A 22,235-nucleotide genomic window follows, 5' to 3' on the forward strand; every position below is an offset into this window, starting at 1 on the left:
GAAATGGACCATGTTTTTCTCAACCTTTTGTCTGCATTCAGTCCACATAAGACCTTCTTGTCACTTAATCCCTTACCAACAACTATCTGAACACATTAAAGGTGCTCTTTAAAGAAATGAACAAAGTAATCTTGAATGACACAGTGTGGTGCCGACCTCTACCACAGCCAAACAATTCTAATGTATAATGCCGCAGAATCTGCATTATTTTCAAAAAGTTAAGGGATTTGTGCTTGTATGTAATGTACATTTCATGGAATCAATGCAATGGCTACTCTTTCCAGTTATTAATGATAACAGTCAATGTGAACAATAGAAATGAAAAAAATAAGAGAAATAGCCTAGTGCTGTCACCATCGAATATTTTTTAAATCAATCTATCGCTTATTCTATCGATTATTCAATCGATTAATCAAATAATCAGATTCATTTAAATTTTGCATTTAAGTACATTAGCCCCCCCCCCCCCCGATTATTGTTTATTAACCAATGCTTGGTGTTTATTTCGTACTTCGTATTCGTATAGTGATAAAAAAAAGGGGGGGGGGGGGATTGATGTTGTACTATGTTACCTTTTGTCATTGTTTTCCAATTTTGTCGATTAATTTGATAATCGATTAATTTTGGCAGCTCTAAAATAGCCCACCAAAAAAAAAAGTCCAGGCGCAAGAGGAATTTATGCAACAAATAATCAATAGCTGCTCTAATTATTAACTCAGTCACTCCCAGGCATTTTCACTGAAGCAACCCCCTTCCACCCCGCTGTTTTACTGGATTTTGACAAATTTTGCAAGGCCCACAGAATATTGTGTTCTATTGCTATAAAAACATGGAACCTACCAAAAGAAAGATTAGCCTCTCTTCTTTCATCAGGACAAAAAGTATATTTCTCTGTTTCCGTTTTGCAGCAATTAGCATTAGAATATTGCTAAGTTTCATCATTATTCACAAATCTGTTGAAAACACAGGGGAAAAGAGCCTTTTTGCAACATGGCTGATCTTTTATACTCCGCTGCCACCTGCTGGTCATTTTTGTAATTACTACCATTGCTTTAAGCCACCTCTTCAGGTCAGAGGCTGCATCAAAGCCATATATATGCAATATACAGTACGTGTCATATAATCATCATAAAACACAATTACCCCTCTTGCCAGTAATTTGTGCTACATTGCACAATAAAAACGAGGAACTTTTCTAGAATAGAAAAATTTTACTTTATATCCCAACTCACAACTCTGATTATCTTGTGCTAATCAAGATAACGCGAACCGAGAACGTCGTGTCAGCCTCATCTTAACTACAACAAGCAAGCATCGCTGTGCACGCGCTCAGTGGCCCCCCAACCGCAGCGTCGATAAAATCAAAAGGCACAGCAACAGTATCGCATAACGCGGCAGCCCCCGGACCCTTGCACGCTATCGATAAAGGCCTACTTGATACTTTGCGTGAACTATCAGGCTTCGTTGTCGGGTGACCTCTGCTCGTGCGAGCCAGCTGAGGTATCGGCTGACAATTAGTGCCAGAATTCAAGGAAGCACTCCCACGTCGATACAACTTATTTGAGAAACGCCGCCCGTTCAACTGTCGCGATTCATTTCTCCCACTGCCGATCCCTCTTCTGACAGGGCGGCGCGTTCAGGGAGGCCTGTGAGATATTTGACTGAAGTAGCAAACAGCTTATAAGCGACTGAGTGCATCTGCCAAAAGAGTTCCTGGATGTTCTGCACATCTTGTGATATTTTTGACAAATGGCAACGAGGAAAAGGGGGTCCGCTGAGGGATGCCAAGCTGACGATTAGCATCAATAAAAGCGGATGTAGCACTCATTGAGGCATATTATCTCAAGGTACGTACATTTTAATGAGGCTGCTAATGAGGGAAAGATGCACAGGTCTATTAATTAGGTACACTCGCATCTGAAATAAGACAAGAAATGTATAGTTGTATGGAGGACCAAAACTGCCAAAACAAAAAATAAATAAATAAATAAATAAATGACTAAAAGTGACAATAAAAACGGATATAAAAAATATCATTCAAAAATTGAATCCAAAAAAATAAACATGAATGGAAAACAACAACAATATATATATATATATATATATATAAAAGTAAAAATAAATACACAAATAAATATATAAATAGAATTAAATATCAATCGATAAATAAAAATACTCTGCTCTCACATTTTATTTATTTCATGCTGCAGACACTCAGATTGAAATGTTATTCAAATGATAGGGCAGTCCTAAGCGTGTCTTGGGTTGGGCTTCGCTGTTGCAAACTGCGCCACTTTAGGTTTTTTTTTTTTTACACATGCATATCACTTCATGGACACATTCCGTTTACACGTTCACAGGTCGCATTTGTTCTTGCAATGTAAAAGTCTACATAAAAAGATTGGATTATGCAAAATGGAAATTGTGCCCTGCAGTGTGAACGTAGCCACTTTCCAGTTTGAACACTAACACTGTGCTTCAATGTAGGAAGTATGTCATAATCCTGTATGTGTGATGAATTGCTTCTGTTAAATTTCACGAGATTGGGTGGAGCGTCCAGCGCACACCTGAGCACCATCATCATTAGTTAGTTTAGTTTAGGTTCTCTTTGACATTAGCCAGTTTTAGATTACATGTTTTTTCCCTCTGCCATATTCACGCAATTTTTGAGTCTCGTTGCCCTCACATAAGTATTTCTGGAATTTATTTTTCTATTTTTGCCATTTATCCTTGTAAGTTAGTACCTATCTCCTTTTTGGTTCATCTTGTCTGTTTCTAAACTTGTGTAGTTTAGAATCCATTTCAGTTTTTGGGTGGTCATTATTATTTTATTATGTAGGATTATCTCCTCTTGCACTATTTTGTACTCATTTATTGCTGCGTCATTTAATTATAATGATTTCACCTAGTTTCCACTTTATTCATTTTTGTGTAATAGTTTTTCGGGGGTTTTTGCCCTTGTCGGTGTCTAACTTGTCTCATGATTCAACCTTCAACCTTTTGTTCCTTTTTTTACTCGCTGTCCTTAGTCATCCACATCAACCTTTTGCTGTTCTAGTTTTTCATTCTTTGTGTTTTTTATTTATTTTATTATTTTTATTACCGGCATATATTATGCTGTCTGGGTGGGCTAAACAAAGATATTGTTTGGTTGCTCTATTTGAGTTGGTTTTGTTTTTCTGGGTTTAATATTCTGTTTTCGTGATCATAACAAAGTAAATAAATAAATAAATGAATAAATAAATAAATAAAGATTGAATAGTCCCTGGAATGACGAGAGGAATTCTGACTAGAGGAATACACTGGGTTTCAGTGACTGAGACGATAGGGATGGGACAAAGTCAATTTCACAAAATACTCCATCAAAACCAACATCAATATTCTAATGCATAATATATTCTTTAAAGTTACTGTATTGATTAACTATTACTAACTATTAATGTTACTTATCATTTTCAGTAGTTAACCATCATTTAATATCAATATTGTGATGCATCTTCATGCATCAAACACGTTTTGATTGTAGCCATTCAATATATTGATTAGTCCGTAATCATATTGCAATACTGTTGTTATCGTCTGCAAAACATTGCAATGATATCAGATCACATGTTGCTCTATGATTCTCACCCTTAGTAGACGAGCATAATGTGTGCACAGCGGGTTAGTTAAGTTACCATGTAGTGTATATCTGTGGCAACATTTCCATTGATTTGATAATGATTTCGACTTCTTTGAGATACAGTAGACTCAGGCTCCTCCGGTCATTTATGATACAATGCCATAATGCAGTACATTGCCTTTAATGGCTTGTAATGTTTGTATTTTTAATCCCAAAATATAAAACCCCAGCTCTTGTATGGGGTATGTGTATATATTCACAAATAGGCAGTAGCGTGTATTAAACAACTTACAGATATAAATGTAAAATCAATACATTGTTGGAGGAAAATAGCTCTGATGCAACCTGCCGTCTTTTCCACATTAAACACAACAAGTAAACTCAATATGCAAATATCTATTCATTTTTTAACTGTTGATGTTGCTTCCAGTTGTCACATACTCCTCGTGTGGGCTGATTGTTGGACCAATTATTCTTCCAAACAAATCACACTCATCAAAAATTTATGCAATTATGAAAAAGAGCACTTGGAGTGTGTAAATATGTCACACATTTCTGGCGTGTCGAAGCTATAACCATAATCTTGACCTGAAAGTTTCCTTTCAAGTAAAAATAACTTGCTAATTTGTGCAGCGAATGATAATGTGCGATCAAAAGAGGGAGTGCATAAAAAGTCTAATCATGTGTAAATGACGCGGTAGCATGAGATTTTCACAACAATGACTTTGGTGTGGATATTAAATTAGGGATGCACCCAGTGAAAATTAAATCAGGGATGCATTAAATTAAATTTGAATTATGGATGGCAGTAGATCTGCCGTAACCGGCCTTGTAAAAGTCTTATTTAACCTTCTGAGGTACGTAATCAATAAGATCCTCAGGCTGTCTCCGAAATTTGTATGACTTGAATTCAACATTCACATTCAATTACGCCTTCTGTCCTAATGCTTTTATTGTTATGCAGAAGAGGAAAAGGTGCAGATGTTCGCTACTTTGTCCATGTGTCATCATTGCTAGATCTTCACTTCTGGAAAATAAGATTAACAACGCATTTAATCCATCATATTTCCGTGAATAATGGGGATGGGTTTAGTTAATCCTCAACTGCAGATGGGGGTAGGTGTCTTTTCGGGTAATAATATGTATGAATGATATAAAACAATGTTAGCTCTCTTGTTGGTTCTTCTTTTTATATTATGGCAGTAAATGGTCAAATAGAAAGTATGATTTATCACCCTACTATTTTACTTCTAATTATTTCAGACCAATGTATCAATTCACCAACAACTTGTTAGGATTTAGTGGTCATTGGTCATCCACTAACCATCTAGAACTAAATATCACGGTACCATCCAAATTAGCATTGCATTCATCTAGTGCTGTACAATTATTCGAAATTCAAGTACAATTTTAATTCTTACACTCCACAATTAAATTAAATTTAATTAAAAATTAAAAGATTATTAAAAAAAATATTTTGAGTTGTTTAAATTTATTAATTTGCATTTTTTTTTAAATAACTAATTTAATAATTTTTGTTTCATCCAAAAGGAACTTGCATAATTATAGTGTTTAAATTGTTTTTATTTGTCTTAATATTTTTTATTTGTTTTTTACGTTTTACGTACATTTTCTTGTTTTGTACCAAAAAATAAATGATCGTCCTACTGCACATTGGACAAGCTGCACTCCAACATAAATAAATAAATATATATATATTATAAATTCTGTTTGGTCCAAAAGGAACTTACATAATTATAGTATTTCTTTTTTTTAAATTGGTCTTAAGATTTTTAAAAGTGCAAACATTTGCTTGTTTTGTACCAAAAATTAAATGCTCGTCCTACTGCACAGTGCACAAGCTTCACTCCAACTTCCAGTTTTTGCCTAAATAAATGAATAAATAATTAATTAATTAAATAAATAAATATTAAATTCTGTTTGGTCCAAAAGGAAGTTACATAATTATAGTGTTTCTATTTTTTTTTTTTTTAATTGGTCTTAATATTTTTAAATGCTTAAAAATGTTCTTGTTTTGTAACAAAAAATAAATAATTGTTTGAATGATCGTGATTTCAATTACAGTATTGCCAAAATAATTGTGATTATTATTTTTTCCATAATCGAGAAGCCCTACATTCATCAGTGTTTCAACTGTTGTTGTTTTATATCAAATGTTTCTCGTCATGGGATTGGTTCGGGGTGTCCGAAAAAAGCTGGACGCATGACTGCCTGCCTTTGGAGCATTCTGCAATGAGTGTTTCTCCAAAAAACCCGGCTGCTTCAAATAGAGACTTGCTACTCAACTGTGGCATTTAAACAGCTGCTCTTTTCCATACAATTCAATTTTGTATTTTTTTCGAGGACGATTGCTCTGAGTCACCCATAAATTATTTAACAGCCGGATGATTTTCTTGAAAGTGTCCAGTGTTTTTCTTCCTTTTGAAAGACAATGGTATTTTTCCACACTATTTATCAACCCAAAGATTATTCTTTTCCCCTATTGTACCTAATTAGTGCAAGTGATTTTGCTTTAATTAGGCTCACATGGGAAAATAATTATCTAACCTGTCTGAGATTTCTATCTATGATCTAAACAAACACGTGGACCAACATTATTTAAAAAGAAAAAAAGGAAAGAAACAGATGTCTATTTTAGTTAAATTTCATATTAATATTACTATAATTGAACTCATGATTAAGAGTGCATTAAACAATAGAAACAGCCAACATTGTAGAGCAACAACATGTCAGTCTGCTGTTATACAATCACTTTCTTCACAACATGTAAGATCATCTTCAATTGTATGCAGGAAGCATGTGGTAAAGGCTTCTTCACCTTAATTCATCTACGATACTTAATGATGAGTGTTGCTGATTTGGTTAGCAACCACGTTCAAATGGGCTTAACAAAACATAGGTTCCTGCATTTTTTTCAGTGAAGAATAACAAATCTAAACTCTGATAACTGCAGCTCATTTCAAGTGAAGTTCAAAACTGTTCTGAAGTAACAGAGAAACAGCAAGACAGCAGGCAGAACTTGAACGTGAGGTCTCCACGTTTACAATTTTGGACAGATATATGGATTTTCGACTATGTATTCAACAAATTAAGAAAATAAAAGTTTTTTTTTTTTTAATATATGTGGTGATATCTCAGACAAGAAAAAAAATGCTTTAGTATATTTTCTTGTTTGTTTGATTGTAACTTAGCACTAAAAAGAGAATTTTAGTCTTTTTTTTTTTTTTGGGGCACATTATATTTATGGTTTCTCTTAGAGGGCCTTTATGACTGTGGAAAAAAGATAAATATCTTACTATTTTGGATAGGCATTATCTTCTAGGATTCACTTCAGCGACAAGATATCATCCCCAACAAATAGCTGAAACGCCGACGGGAGCATGCCACGTTTGACACTTACCTCCTTTTTGAAAACAGCATTGATTGAGATGAAAGTAGACTTTTAATGTGGGTATTTGCATGTTTGTTGTGGAATGTTCGTTATATATTTATGTAGCAGAATATAAAAAAAAATGTTGACTGTGTGTCATATGGTTCTAAGTTGCCACTGGAGCCACCAATTAACTTGATGAGCCGTGCAATGAGTATGACAGTACTCCAGCTCAAAATGTGTTGATATCTATCAATAAATATTGCGTAATGGGAGACATTTATGTGCCATTAATAAATACTGACAAAAATCAATGAAAACATGCTATGTAGCCTGGACATAATTAGAATTTCTTTGTTAAATATTGCTGTAGAACGTCATTGTATGATATTTTGCAGAAAGATGTATGAAGTAGTTTAACGTACTTTAATATGTCACTTGCTAAAATTCTCAGTACTCAAGCAATGTTGCATTAAGGCCTTTTTTTTTTTTAAAGGGAACCAACTGGTTGTTAATTATTAAGTTAAATGTTTTCTTTTCTTTTTTGTATTTAAGTATTTATTTTTTAATCAAGTAAAAATATACTTTATGTGACACATTGTAAAGCGCTTTGAGCACCATGGTGTAGAAAGCCCTATAAGCGCAGTCCATTGACCATTTATCAAAAAATTTGATTATTTGATCGAATTTTCAGTTTGATACTTGAATGCTAAAATATTCAATAGTTGCATCCCTACAACTCCACTGTGATATTGTCATATTTTTATTGTTTATTTAAACATTTGATTAAGGTTACTGCTCCTCAATGTTACAACATTGCTCCTCAAATTATGCCATTGGTTAGCAAATATGCTCCTCCCCCAAATTTTTTTTTAGAGCTTTGGACTAAAACCTTGCATTGTGGTGGTCTCAATCATTTCTCCAGCAGTGTACATGATTTTGTAAAATTCAACTTTTTTTTTTTAAACAGACGGTGATGATTTCTCAACCCTTCATTCCATACTCCAAACAATCCCTAATTGGAACAATATTTGCAGTATAAAACTACTTTTCCCCAAATCTGTAAAACAATCCCACACTATTTGTATTGCAGACTAAGACTACAGTGTTTGCTCAAAGTGTTAACTTAAAACATCATGTCTTCGCGACGTTCCGCCCCACTAACAGAAATCAATTTCCACTTCAGTGGACAGTAACGGGAGAAATTATTGATTGACTACATAGTCTAATAACTCTCTGGCTCCTCGTCAATTACAGTAAAGGTCAGTCCAATAGGGTGTTAATGATCTGCTGCTCTGTCAGACGCTGATGTATACACTGCTTCTCTCTTTCCACTGCATTTTTTGTAAAGCCTCCCAAAATTGGAGAAATAGCATAAAGAGGACGTGACGCATGTTCAACCCTCCAAAGCACCTCCCGCTCCTTCCTGTTTTGTTTTGCACCCAGCAACTCCGAGAGCAGCTCTTTGGAGCATTGTGGCTATTCATCACGGCCGAGACGTGTCAGACGCCATCACGACTCACATTTGAGAAGCAGCCGGCTGTCATCAATGAGCGAGTAGCGGTCACTTCCATGCCAAATTTGCTCTCCTTAGCAGGAGTCATGTTCCTGTCCACACATCAACGATGGACCAACATATCACTGATGTCATATCACATAACATGTGATGTCACGTTGGGAGTATTCATAGATGAACCGTGGGGATTTAAAAGTGACAAGAAAGGTCACAAAAAGGCCAAAGCCACCTTATTTTTTGTTTGTTTGCTTTTAGCTCCTAAACCTGAATTTCATTCATTTCATTTTTTCACCTCTCCACCAAATGGAAGCCTCCTCATTTTCCCTTCAGGAGGAATAATTGTAGTAAGTGTATGTAAAAAGTCCACCAGATGATTCAGCAGCATCGTTATGGTTTTCGTCCTGGCCTTGGATGAATAGACCTGCTCTACATCATCAACACGGTCCTGGAGGGTGCATGGTGTTTGCTCAGCCAGCCTACATACGCTTTGGGGAAAGTTTTAAACCATGTCTTTCGGTGAGTCCTGTGGGGTGTGCACCAATATTATGGGGTACTGGACCCGCTGATACAAACTATTTGGTCCCAGTTTATTGGTGTTAGTATGCATTGCTGGCAATAAACTGGATTTGTTTCCAGTGAGGGTTGGGCTTCACAAGGGCTGCTGCCGTACGTCATGGATTCTGTTCATAAACTTTATGGACTGAATATTCTTTGTGCAGCTGAGACATGGAATTGATTGAATTTGGAGGCCTTGGTATTGCTTTCTACAGATTATGTGGTTCTGTTGATATCATCAAGCCGCAATCTTCATTACTTGTGAGAAAGGGGTTCGCAATTGAGTGTAAAGTGGTTGAGATGAGAATCAGCCATCTCCAAGTCTGAGGCCATTGTGCTCAGCTGGAGAACGATGGAGTGCCCTCTCGTGATCGGGGATGAGGTCCTGCCCGAAGTTGAAGAGCTCAAGTATTTATTTTTCATGAGGAAAGAATAAAGCGTGAGTGATGCGGACTCTGCATGAATCTGTCAAGGTAAAGAAGGAGATCAGCCATATGAAGTGGCTCAAGCATCTGGTTAGGATGCCTCCAGGGAGGTGTATCTGGCATGTTCCAGCGGGAGGAGGCACCAGAGATGACCCGGGACATGCTGGAGAAATATTTCTACTGGTTGGCCTGGGACTGCCTTAGGCCTGGTACACACATAAAGTCAGTCAGTTTTTGTTCCGTCTCTGCTTCTTCCTGACCAAGGGCGTCAAACCCCCAACAATCTTTAGTTTTAAAAGATTATCCTTGTATCTATCTGAGGTGTCTTAAGAGTGGTTTCGTCTCAAAAAGAGGGTCCAAAACTAATTGGGCTGGCAATCTTAAATATTTAACGTGTTAAATATTAGCGACCAACAATCTTTGTGTGGAGAAAGTTGACTCTTCTTGAGCCATTTGATTCCGCTGACTGTGATATGAATGGAAAGTAGCCACTCGAAGAAGCTCTCTGACTGATGAACAAGGAAGTGGCGGTGAATAAAACAAAGTATGTCCTACCCAATGTCCTTTCATCAATTTTCTAAGACGCTTATTCCCTCTAGATGGGTGTGCTGGAGCCTATCCGAGCCATCTTTAGGCGATAGGTGGAAAACCCATTGTCCTTTTTTGTATAAACGTGGGTTCCGCAGGCTGCAGTAAGTATTTTCTGAAGTAATCTTTTTTTCTTGCATTGCCTCCTCCTTACAACTTTCTCGCCTCCAGTACTCTTTGTAAATTCTTGGCAACCATTGGTGCTATCTCGTCTACGCATTTTTAAAATCACAGGTGGTCATGAAGACTAGATTCAAGACCGGTGGTGGAACTGAATCTTTGTGTGTGGTGTGCTGTGTAGAGATTATCAGAGCACGACACAAACAAAACGACCTAAACTGTTAAATGACGATTTTTTTTTATCTTTGTGTGGGGTCTGCCAAAGATTTAAAACAATCTTTTAAGATTTGAAAAATCCTTATGTGTCTAACCTTGATATTTCCCTGGAGCTGGACGGAGTGATAGGAATAAGGGAAGTCTATGCTTAAACTGCTGCCTCAGCGTAATGAAAAGAAAATGGTGGATCGCTAGATGGGTTACAGTGAACCTCTGTATGCTTGCGGTCCGGCACCTGCAGATTCACCCATTTTTTTGACCGATTTTCTTTTTTTTGTTGTTGTTGTCTTTTTTAGCGGGGCAAGCCATCCCACATATTCAAGGTTTATCAGTTTGTTTGTTTGTTTATTTCTTTTTTTTTAAAATTTGGCCAGGTTCACAATATATATTTTTTTCACCAGTGCATTTTATTAGGCTTCAATTAGACAAGTGATTTTCGCCATTCGCCACAAAGTTAGTTTGTACAATTACAGACCTCCCATTGTAAAACTCACTCCCTACACTATATGAGGTAACTTTTATTGGATGAATGCATCAAAGATCACAATTTTGTAACTTTGTAAAGTAACAACTTGATGTAACATTGTAATGCAAAGTTATAATGTATGGTTGTTAAGCATTGTTTTATAGTAACTTGGTAACGCAACGTCGTTGTGTGAAGTCATAACGAAAGTTTGCTAACATAAATTTACGAGTAAATCCATAATGAAAATCTGCTATTGTTGCACGACAAAACTTCCTACCTGCATGTAAATGGTTGAAATGAGAAAAAAAGTAGCAGAAGAAATGAAACCATGCGTAATTATTATACCACACCGCCATTACTCTTTTAATCTCGCACATCCCCTGGAGGGCACTCGTGCACCACAGTTCGAGAATCTCTGCCCCGGGTAGCATGCAAGAAGCTGCCAATGACAAGATTATAATTTCAAATTAGATTACATCGTGGGTGTTATGTTGGTATTTTTCACAAAAGCAGAGCTTGTTAGAAATGGTGTGAAGCGTGATTCTCCTCAGAGAAAGTGACCTCAGGAAAATTGGCAAGCCATCCATCATATCTTTGCAGAATGTGTATGAAAATATCCTCTATAAATGCAACATGTGGCCATGCCATGTGTTGTCTGGAGGGCCATTGTTCCCTCCAACAGGATGCTTCCAGGTAGGGAAACTAATGACACCAGGGAATTGTGGGAAACAAGGGATTGTTTTCAGCAAACAAACAAGTGCAAATCATCAGATTATTCCAGTCTTGTCTGGTGGAGGCAGACTGGGTCGAACTAGTAAATCACGTAGCCTTCCAGTAATATAAACATTGATGCGCACAAATAATTGCGCAGTGACCATGAAGTTAAATGTGACTTATACAGTAGAAGGCATCTTCACATAACTGCAGATCATATTTTATACTGAACAGATTGGTTGTTTGCAAAAAAAATGTCAGTTTCATCACAAGTTGTAATTCATCATACACATGTTGGTGGAAATAATATAACAAAATGGTGCATGTGATAGACAAGAAATGGGGCAGAAGTAACTAATACTGTAATGATAAATATTCAAGTCATCAAGTTGGCATTGTCTTTTATACTACAGGATGTAGGGATGTAGTTTACAACATGCAATACATCCGCTGTAATAGAGACTGTTTATGTAACCTGGGAGAGGCTGCTGTTTTAGTTAGCAACTGAGTTCAAACATTCTAACATGAACGATCGATGTGGAAAGTGACCTCCAATACCTACTTGACAATGGTGATCTGTGATCGTCCTGGCCAATTTAACATCAAGTGAAGATTTTCTTGCAGTTCCTGATAAACGTACTTTGCGCGCATTGATCTCCTGCATGCACTCGGCGAGTCAATTTGTGTTTTAGCCATGTACACTATGCACCTCTCCTACACTGAATTTAAAAGGAATGAGAGTAGCCACCTTCATTGACCAGGAAGCAAGTCGGATGTGTTCATGCCCTTAACGGCGCAAATGCAGTTTTGAAAATACCAAAAGAAAGAAAACTCCACCCATGTGCATAGTGAGACTACGCTTTGCATTAGACTTGATGTTGGCAGAAAAATATAGGCCCTATATTGTATATATGAGGATTAGGGCCAGCGAAGAGAAAAAAACGTTGACAGGATTCTGACTTTAAAGTGAGAATTCTCACTTTATTCTCAGAATTATGACTTAAAAATGAGAATTCTGATGTTAATCTCAGAATTCTGAGTTTATCTCTTTAATTCTCCATTTAAAGGGAGAATTTTCACTTTAATCTCAGAATTCTGACTGTGACGTAGAGCTATGAATTGTAGGGGGAAGTCAGAAAGCCAAAATTCTGAAAATAAAGTCAGTATTTTAACTATAAAGTCAGAATACTGCCAACCTTTTTTTCCACTTCACTGGCCCTAATCCTCTTCCGTAATTTTCAGTTGGAATGACTCTACTGACTATTTTAATATACAATTTCATGTAACTATCACTAACTTTTCATGGTCAAAGATGCAGCCTTTGATGAAAGACGACGCTTATATAACTGTGCTGAATTGTAATTGCACTCTTCCGACTTGATTTAAACACCCACACGTTTGCATCACCGGGAAATTATATTTGTTTTCTGAAAAACCCAAATTTTTCTCAATATTCATCCATTAGCGTCTACACCGCTTACCCTCATTACGTAGCGGGTGTGCTGGGCTCTCCCCGGGTTTTTTTTTGTCTAAACTGTATGTGCTCTGCGAAAGGCTTGCGACCAGTCCAGGGTGCCTTGCCCAAAGACAGCTCAAATAGGCTCCAGCTCACCCGTGACACTAAGAAGGATAATCAGTATAGAAAATGGATGGATAGCCTGACATGCCCGTGCTGTGTGCTTTTGGGTGATGGATTACGTCCAATGTCAGAAATTGGTCACCTGAAATCTCACGTCAGAGAAATTTACCTGAGTTGCCTTATTGGTTTCATATGAATTATGCATTTGTATGTGGTCCTGAATGCAGCATAGCCAACCTTCTGAATCATAAAGGTCCGCTGTAGTTTTAGTCAAATGTGTTTTTCTCTGAACAGTAATATGTAGGACATGTATGTTTCAGACAACTTGTCTTAGGCTTCCAAAAGGTAATATACAGAACATGTAGGAGTCATAAATAATTATTCAGCCAATACTTTACAGAAAAATTGGCCGATGAACTCACACAAAACGGCTTCATGTACCTGATGTCAGATCAAGCAAGCATTACAGCAGTTGTCTGATGGTGGCTTGTTTCTCTTTGTTTTTTTGTTTTGTTTTCTTACGAGGCTTATGGAAGAATAATAAATGTACACAAAGTGGACCTACCAGGTGGCACTAAAAGGTGAACCGACAATGTCATGCTAAATAGTGGCATTACAGTGGGAATGAATGCATTATTTATTTTGAATATATATGTAAATGCTACAAAATATAAATAAAAAAAAGTTGAATTACTGTATAAATATTTGAAAATGAGTAGGAAAACGTAAAACTTATATACTGTGACCACTTTCTTATAATATTAAATAACTACTGTTATTGTTAAAGAAAGTACTATTTAAACTCAGTCCATTCACCATTTAACCCCTTCAGATCCACCTTTTTTTTTATACAGATTTTGGATTTTTTTTTTCCCATATAAGAACAACATGGAATTTTTTGGGGGGGTTATCTCATGTTTTTATTTGTTATAGTAGATGGCAGGATAGCATGGCTGTAACGTATCGTAAATTTACCAATCTTATATGTAACATTTTTTACATAAACATCATGTAAATCAACTTGCGATTGGTTAGCTGGGATCCAATAATGAATCAGAAGTGTTGACATAATCCAAATTATGTGTTTATATTGGTTTAGACTGCAAGTAAGTATAATTTCAAATTATATCACAAAATTACAACACCGAATTACATTCCAAAGTTAACAGACTCACATTCAAATCTGGTAAGATTTCAGCATACCATATGCACCAAAAGCATTGACACCATTCATTATCAAAGTACATATATGGTACTCTTTTGTTGTTTTTACCTGTAATAGTTCATTTCTTTTTTCCACAATTAAGAATGTGCCCATTGATTAACTCATTTTTGCACTTGTCACTTAAATTATTGTCAGTAAAGTTAATAAAGATTTTGTGTTAATGTTTGACCCTGAAGGAGAGAAATTTATTGTTTTATAAAACAAAAAAAAAAACAAAAACAAAAAAAATATATAGGTTTCCTTGTAGGAAAAATGCCAGATGTTTGAACTAACACTGCATGATATATATATATATATATATATATATATATATTTGCACCAAGTCTGACAGCTACAGACGCACACTATGAACAGAACCTTTTTGACAGAAGTAATAAAGCTTTTATTGTTTTTTGCAGCCATTGTATGGAGGAGCAGGTTCATTTTTATAGTGTGTTTTTAGGGCCTGTACTTTACTGTGCTGTGTATTTATTGATCCAATTTCTCACACCAAGGTTATGCTTGATTAAAAAAGAAAGAAGAAACTAATTTGGCACAATTTTCTATGATGTATCTGAGCGCTGTTTGTATTAATGACAAAGAAATGTTCACCTGGCTCGGTGGGATTCATTATTTTCACCGGGATCTATAGTAAATGGCTGAAATGAGAAAAAATGGCTAACAAATGAAATTGAGCTTGGTTTCGGGAAGAGGGAAAAAAAGGACATAGTCATGCAGGCGGGATAAATAAAAGCGGGAAACAATGGGGCATTGCCGCGGGAGCATCATTAGGCCGACCAATAACAGTAACCTTCTGCAGCGTTTGTGGCCACTCAGCAGTTCCTCAACATGAGCCTGCACATTGACTCTCGCATGCAGCCTTAATGAACACCCCCCCCCCCCCCCCCACACACACACACACACACACACTCGCACACACAATCACCCAGCCACCTTAACACATGTATTGGAAAGCAACATGCATGCATTGCACAGGCCGTTATTTGACTTCCACCTGTTTCCTTATCATTGTCATCATCTTCATCACAAGCTCTCCCAGCAAGATTAAAATAACTTATTCATGTGCTCCGTTTGAGGCTTTCTAAAGTTGGGCTCCTGCTGCTGCTTCTGCACCACCACATCACATCACCACAATGGCACTATATCCCACATCAAAGACAGCCCCCCTCGCCCCCCCCCCCCCTTTTTTTGGACTGGGCAATGAGCTGTAACTCACAGGTGAACTATTCCCTCGCTCTCCCCTTAAAGGCAGTCAATTACTCACAGTTGTTGGCAGCAGACGCTCCTCGTAAGGCGCAGAAAGTCACGCAGAAGGCAAGCATGTGCGCCAGCCCAGTCATCTTTCCTTGTTCTTCTGTTGTCTTCACTCGCCTTTTTTGAAATGTTATTTTATCCTCTGCGAGTTGGCGAGCGATTGGCGAGGAGGAGCAGACAGCCTCCTCATCTTCCTCTGTCCACCGAAAGGAGAGCTACGTTGGAGAGCAAACCGCTCCCACGACGACGGCAAGCTGCGCCCTCCTCCTCCTCTTCCTCCACAACAACGACGGCGATGTGAGGCAGCCAACATCCGCTCTCACTCACTCACTCCCTCACTCCCTCACTCAGTCAGCAGCATCCCTCTCCTCTCCCACCTCTATCCTCCTCCTGCCTCCTCCCACCATAAAAAATACCCACCCACCAGGAGGAGGGGGCAACGCCTGCCTGCAGCACATACTTTTTTTTTGTTAGATTTTAATAGATGGATACTGTAGATAGTTAGCATAATACCACCACTAATATCAGATCAATCATATACTGTACAATCACATTTATAGACATGCAATATATACTGTATTATATTCTTATACCATAACATGATATGTGATTGATTACTCATACCACATTTCAGACTGATACCAGTACGAGTAGAGGTAATCAACTTTTGAGTAATCACCGTTACCAAATACCAATACCACTAGTAATTATGATTTCTAAAATTGCATTTTCCTAGAAAAAAAAAACAAAAAAACAATGAAAGATCATTTTAAAGAAAGACAGTATATAGGCCTGTCCCAATAGGGGCCTTTTTCCTGAATATTGCATGAAATTAATGGCAATTTTATATTCTTCCAATTTCTAGTTTCTAATTGTTCCAATTGCTCAACCGATACCTTAAAATAAGGCAGTGTATTGGCCCATTAATTATACCTGGTATTAGTACTCGCCAAACCCTACTAAATAGCATTGATGGGTTTATGAATTCATAGTTCAGATATCATATGTACAAGCGTGGCATCTGATAACAATAACGTTAGAATAATATTGAATTTGTTGGTTTTTGATACTGAAGTAACACAGCTAATATGAATGACAGACAGACAAAATAGATTCACAGGTAAGTGGACAGACAAATAGAAAAGGAAAAACTGAATTTGTTCCGAGCCTCCAACAGCAATGTTTATCTTGTTTTTATATAAATAAATGAAGCCTCTATTGCCTCTGTTCTCGTGAGCTCGCATTAAGCCACTGAGCATGGTGGCGGGACGGCTGCTCCCCCAACAGTTCAAACCAAACTCGGTATCAAGATTAGGTTGTTTTTTTTTGGTCACATGCTTAATTTGCCTGGATAACCACCAGTAGTGAAATACTTTTTGCAGATATTATAGACTGTATAGTGGCAATAATTTAATACAACTTTCTTTGTGCCACGCTCTTCGCAGACCGGCAATCATTCGCCTGGAGGGGTGGGCGTGGGTGAGTATATAATGTAGAAAAATAAATGAGTAAATCACGACCATTATCACTACTTGACATTGTTTTTAATTTGCCTGTTTTAAAGCATCTGTACTGAAAACTATGGTAAATAGTGAGTACTTCAAACATTTTATTATCATATGAAGTACATTTTAAAAACAAAATGAATAAGATGAACAGAGAAAATTCTTATTTAGAACAATTTAAAATGACACAGAGAAGTACTAAAAATGAAAACCTCAGGAACACACGGTAAAAAAAATCTGTAAAATCTACAATAAAAAATTACAGCAGTTTCTTGTTGTTATTTCAGTATTTAACTGTATACAACAATGCATTATGGGTAAAAACAAAGTACAGTAATTTGCTGTATGATTAGCGGTAAAATAATGGAAATTTTACAGCAACTATGTTTTGGCACATATTTATGTGGATTACAGGTAAATACTGTAAGATTGTTGGATTTTGGCGGGTATCTCTATAGGAGAGGAAGCAAATAGCGGACCCTGTACTGTCACCGGAGCAAGGACAAGAGCAATATTTCAGCACGAAGGCAGTCTGCATCGTCTTCACATCGCATTTCTCCGATAAACAGGCAACATTACAGCTAACATTCATTTATGCACGCGGCTGCAGAGCGAGGTTTGATTTTACAAGAGCGGCATGGTGGCTGACTGGTTAGCACGTCCGCCTCCCAGTGCAGAGGATGTGAGATCGAGTTCAAGCTTCAGTCCGAGTTTGCATGTTCTCTATGTGGGTTTTCTTTGGGTGTTCTGCTCTCCCACATTCCAAAGACATGCATGGCCAGTTAATTGAGCACTCTAAATTGTCCTTTGGTGTGATTGTGGATGGTTGTTCGTCTCTGTGTGTCCTGCAATTGGCTCAGCAACCAGTTCAGGGTGTACCCCGCCTACTGCCTAAAGCCCTGTTCATCTCCATCTATTCACCCCTCAATATTAAACAAGTGCAAGAGATACTTGAACTCCTTCACTTGGGGCAGGATCTCATTCCCAACCAGGAGAAGGCACTCAATCATTGTCCGACTGATTAACATGGTTTCAGATTTGGGGATTTTCTGATTCTCATCCCAACCGCTTCACACTCAGCTGTGAACCACAAGCCAGCAGAACCACATCATCTGCAAAAGCAGGCACCTCAAACTGTGATCACCAAAACACCTTGGCTGTGTCTAGAAATTCTATCGACGTTATGGCTATGAACAGAATCGGTGACAAAAGGCAGCCTCGACAGAGTACAACCCTCACTGGAAAGTAGTTCTACTTACTGCCAGAAATGCCCAAAAAAACTCTGACAATGGGCTGACTAGGGGATCTGGTACCCCATATTTACGGAGCTCCGTCCACAAAGCAAATGTAGACTTGTTGAGAGAACTCCCATACACCCTCGAGAACCCTGCCGATGGTAGAGCTGGTCCATTGTTCCACAGCCAGGACAGAAACACACGACTACTCCTGAATCTGAGATTTACTTCCCAAAGGATACTCCTCTCGAGAAACCCTGAATTACTGGGGAGTTTGAGGAGTGTGATTCACCTGCAGTTGGAACACAACTTCTGGTCCTCCTTGTTAAGAAGGGGTACCACCACCCTGGTCTGCCACTCCAGAGGCACTGTCCTCAATGTCAGGCAAGTCAACCAGGACAGTCTTACAACATCCAGAGCCTTTAGGAACTCTGGGCTGATATCATCCGCCCCCGGGGCTTTGCCAGCAAGGAGCTTTTTAACCACCTCAGTGACACTCACCTCCAGAGACAGGAAAGCCCATCTCAGAGACTTCGACTCTGCTTTCTCATGGTCTTCAAAGTTTTCTTGCCACTGATTCACAACGTCGAGATCATCAGCACCCCGTCCCCACTGTTCATTGTGCACTGCTTCCCTCTCCTGAGATGCCAGATGGTGGACCAGAATTTCTTCAAAGCAGCCTGGAAGTCATTCTTTGCCTCGGTGCCCACAAAAGCAGTAACTGTAACTATATTACACACTGTCTGTACAAAATAACACATTAAACACAGTCACAACAAAGCATGTTGGGAATACAAAGTGCCGATGACACAAAAACTACTGACCCCCCCTCCCCAATATAAAAAGCACTGATTGTAATCTTGGCAGCAATTTTTTTTGTAATTTAGATTTTTGATTAAATGCAATATGAACACAACATGGACATCAATTTTGGAGTGAATGGTAAGCTATTTTGTATACCCTAATAAGGGTAAAATTATACATCTTCATTAAAGCGTTGTGAAATAGAGTGGGCTGGTCTGAGCCATGATAGTCCAGGGCTGAAAATGAGTCCCTGGTGTTGGACAAGATAAATAAAGAAACAGTAAAAAGCTAACTGAATGAGCTGGGTGGAGCCACTATAGAAGGACAACACAATTAAAAAACAAAGGAACACAATGCTAATGACACAGTTAAGAAAACAAAGACAGGTACCACAGAAGGAACATGAGGAAAGAAAGAGGAAAAAGAGCTTGAACATGGACGAAACGCAAACGAAAAGCAAATGATCAAACACTGGAAAAGGCAAGTAAGCAAAAGTATGGCATCTTCTGAAGCCAGCTGATTGCACAAACATTGCAAACATTACAGTACCCTTAATATTCCGTCAACAACTTTCAACTAAGCACGGACGTACACAATGCAACATGTACAGTTAGGTCTGCTGTCTGTGCCAAAATCCCCGTGTGTGTGTGTATGCGCGTGTTTTTGTGTGATTGCAGATTTGAACACAGTTGGGTTGGATTCAACCAGCAGCTGCACCTTATCCTTTTGCAGCTGCTGGTCTTGGACTCCACCATGTTGCCAAATCAACAACGCTTTTTGTGTAGTTTGTTGCATCCATCCACTTAGTAAATTCACATTTTCACCTGACTTTTTTTCTGAGCTGCCTGATTTGAAATTTCTGTTCCGGTCATGCCTCCAGTTTTGGAAACCATTCCCTGCATGCCTGGATCCTGAACTTGGATTTCCCCAAACCTTCTCATCCGGGAAGATTTCCCTTCATCCACAACCATATCTTCCACAAGCAATAAATATCTTCCCATCATAAACTGCTGTGCTCTTTCAAATCTGCACTTGGGTCTTTCTCCCAACCAGAAAACTTCCTGTGTGTACGTCAACTATTCTGATAACGATGAAAAATTACTGTCGTGGTGCAGTCCGGTGTAAAACAATTTAACATTTGACTGCACAGGTGCACAAGTGCAGAAGTTATATTGATTGTGCCGACTCTCTGGGGCCTGTGCTGGTCAGACACTCTGCTGCTTCGTGGGCCGCCAGCTGCAGTGGTTAGCGCTTTGGTGTTTACTGACCCCAGGATGCATGCAGTGACAACGCAAACCGACGGTCATAGATACTGTAGATGTTCTGGTGAGCTGTTGTAGCAGATTCCACAGATTTTAATATTGTCTTTAGTCATAGTTTGGCATAATTATTGTGAGCCAAAGCAGCCGCAGCAGACATGGGTGCGTCATCTTATCTATCCAATCCTGCTGACTCTAACAATGAAGCTGTGAGATTTGTCCTTGGATAAGCCAGTCAAGGCGTTTACCTAGGAAGAAGTTCCAACCAAAAACATAGACCAACTTGAAACTTTGAAGTTCAGATACTGTACCTAGTTTAAAGGATTTTGCTATATTTACAGCTGGCAGTAATCATTTGTTGTCTTGATTAAAGAAATGATACAATACAATACTGTAGTCCCCCTGTGGACACCAGGTAGCCCTCAAGGACCACATGAGTAGCCTTCGGGGACGTTCTAAAAATAGCTCACCAGTGATGTACTAAATGTACATATTGATACTAGTTTTGCAACGGATCATCATTGATTCGTGGTTGGTTCAGATCAGGCCCCACTGTTCGGATCGCGCACGATTCGCGAATTGGTTGGTGGAAAAAAAAACAAAGAGCGCATTCACAGCCAACACCATTCAGACATATCAAGGAAGCTGAAACATACTCAATATAAACAGGCCGCCTATGCTAAGGCTAACTACAAAATAAAGTTTACCGAATAATACATTAACGGCAATGCAAATAGCCTCAGTACACTATTACTTTGAAGTTGGCCCACGTCGTGGCGTGATGGCTAGCTTGACTTCCCTTTTAGACGTTTAGGATTCCTTTATCGTAGTTTTGATTGAAATTGTAGTTGTGACCAACAGCAACACAACGCTATCCCAAACTCATATTCAATCGCTAATTTCGGACACTAAGAAACCGCTAATTAATTACGCCGTCATTGGATGATACGGCAGAAGTCTCCGACGTAAGTGGCAGAGTGCCCGGCTGGTATTTGTAAATGAGTTTGACAGCTGTTACCTGGCTTACTTTGATTATTTTTCAGTATTGTGGACCAAGGCTGCTTTGTAATTCACTCTCCATGTTTAAAAGAAGGCAATGTGCCTTAAATGGCACTTTGAGATATTTTCATTATTATTATTGTCTTTAAAAAAGATAAATTGAACTCAACTCAAAATGTCAAACATAGCTGTTTAGATTTTAGAAAGACAACTTTAAGCTATTAATACCTTGTTATTTTACACCTGGAACATGGATATGTATGTTTTCGACTGATATTGCACTTAAAGTTGTGTTCCTAAATCCTAAACGGCTATATTAGACATTTTTTTTATTTAAGGGGAAAAAGTGTTTTACAAAATAAATGACGACAATGTATTATTTATCTTGCTAGGGCCCGAGCAGCGACCGCTGCGAGACTCACCAAACTTTGCACACTCATCGGGCTCGGCAAAAAATGTGATATTATGAAGTTGCCATAACAACATAACAACATATAGCACCCCTTAGCGTGGAAAAATATGCACCAATCCCAGCACATTTAACCGAGGAAAATTGGCAGGCACGTGAAGCGCCCCGAGACACACAAAAAAAGTCATTGGAAGCCATATCCTAAAATGTACAGGAAGTGAGTTATGAATTTTTGAATGTCCAATTTTGGCCCATTTTTGCACATTCACTGTGGTCATTCTTTTTTCCCATTTGCCAACAGTTTTCATCCGATTTACTTCTAACTTGGCATGTATCATCTCAAGACCTGGGAC

At 38.2% G+C, this 22,235-nt stretch overlaps 1 protein-coding gene across 1 annotated transcript in view; it reads right to left on the reverse strand.

Moving 5' to 3' along the window:
* Positions 1-16,025, reverse strand: part of LOC144060422 (contactin-associated protein-like 5) — a 147,702-nt gene extending 131,677 nt beyond the window's left edge. The window contains exon 1 of the mRNA XM_077579967.1: positions 15,682-16,025. Within this exon, the coding sequence (XP_077436093.1) occupies positions 15,682-15,757 (76 nt within the window). The 5' untranslated portion in view covers positions 15,758-16,025. The remainder of the gene's footprint in view (positions 1-15,681) is intronic.
* Positions 16,026-22,235: the final 6,210 nt, after the last annotated feature.

Source organism: Vanacampus margaritifer, chromosome 11, assembly GCF_051991255.1.
Source record: "Vanacampus margaritifer isolate UIUO_Vmar chromosome 11, RoL_Vmar_1.0, whole genome shotgun sequence".
Lineage (NCBI taxonomy): Eukaryota > Metazoa > Chordata > Actinopteri > Syngnathiformes > Syngnathidae > Vanacampus > Vanacampus margaritifer.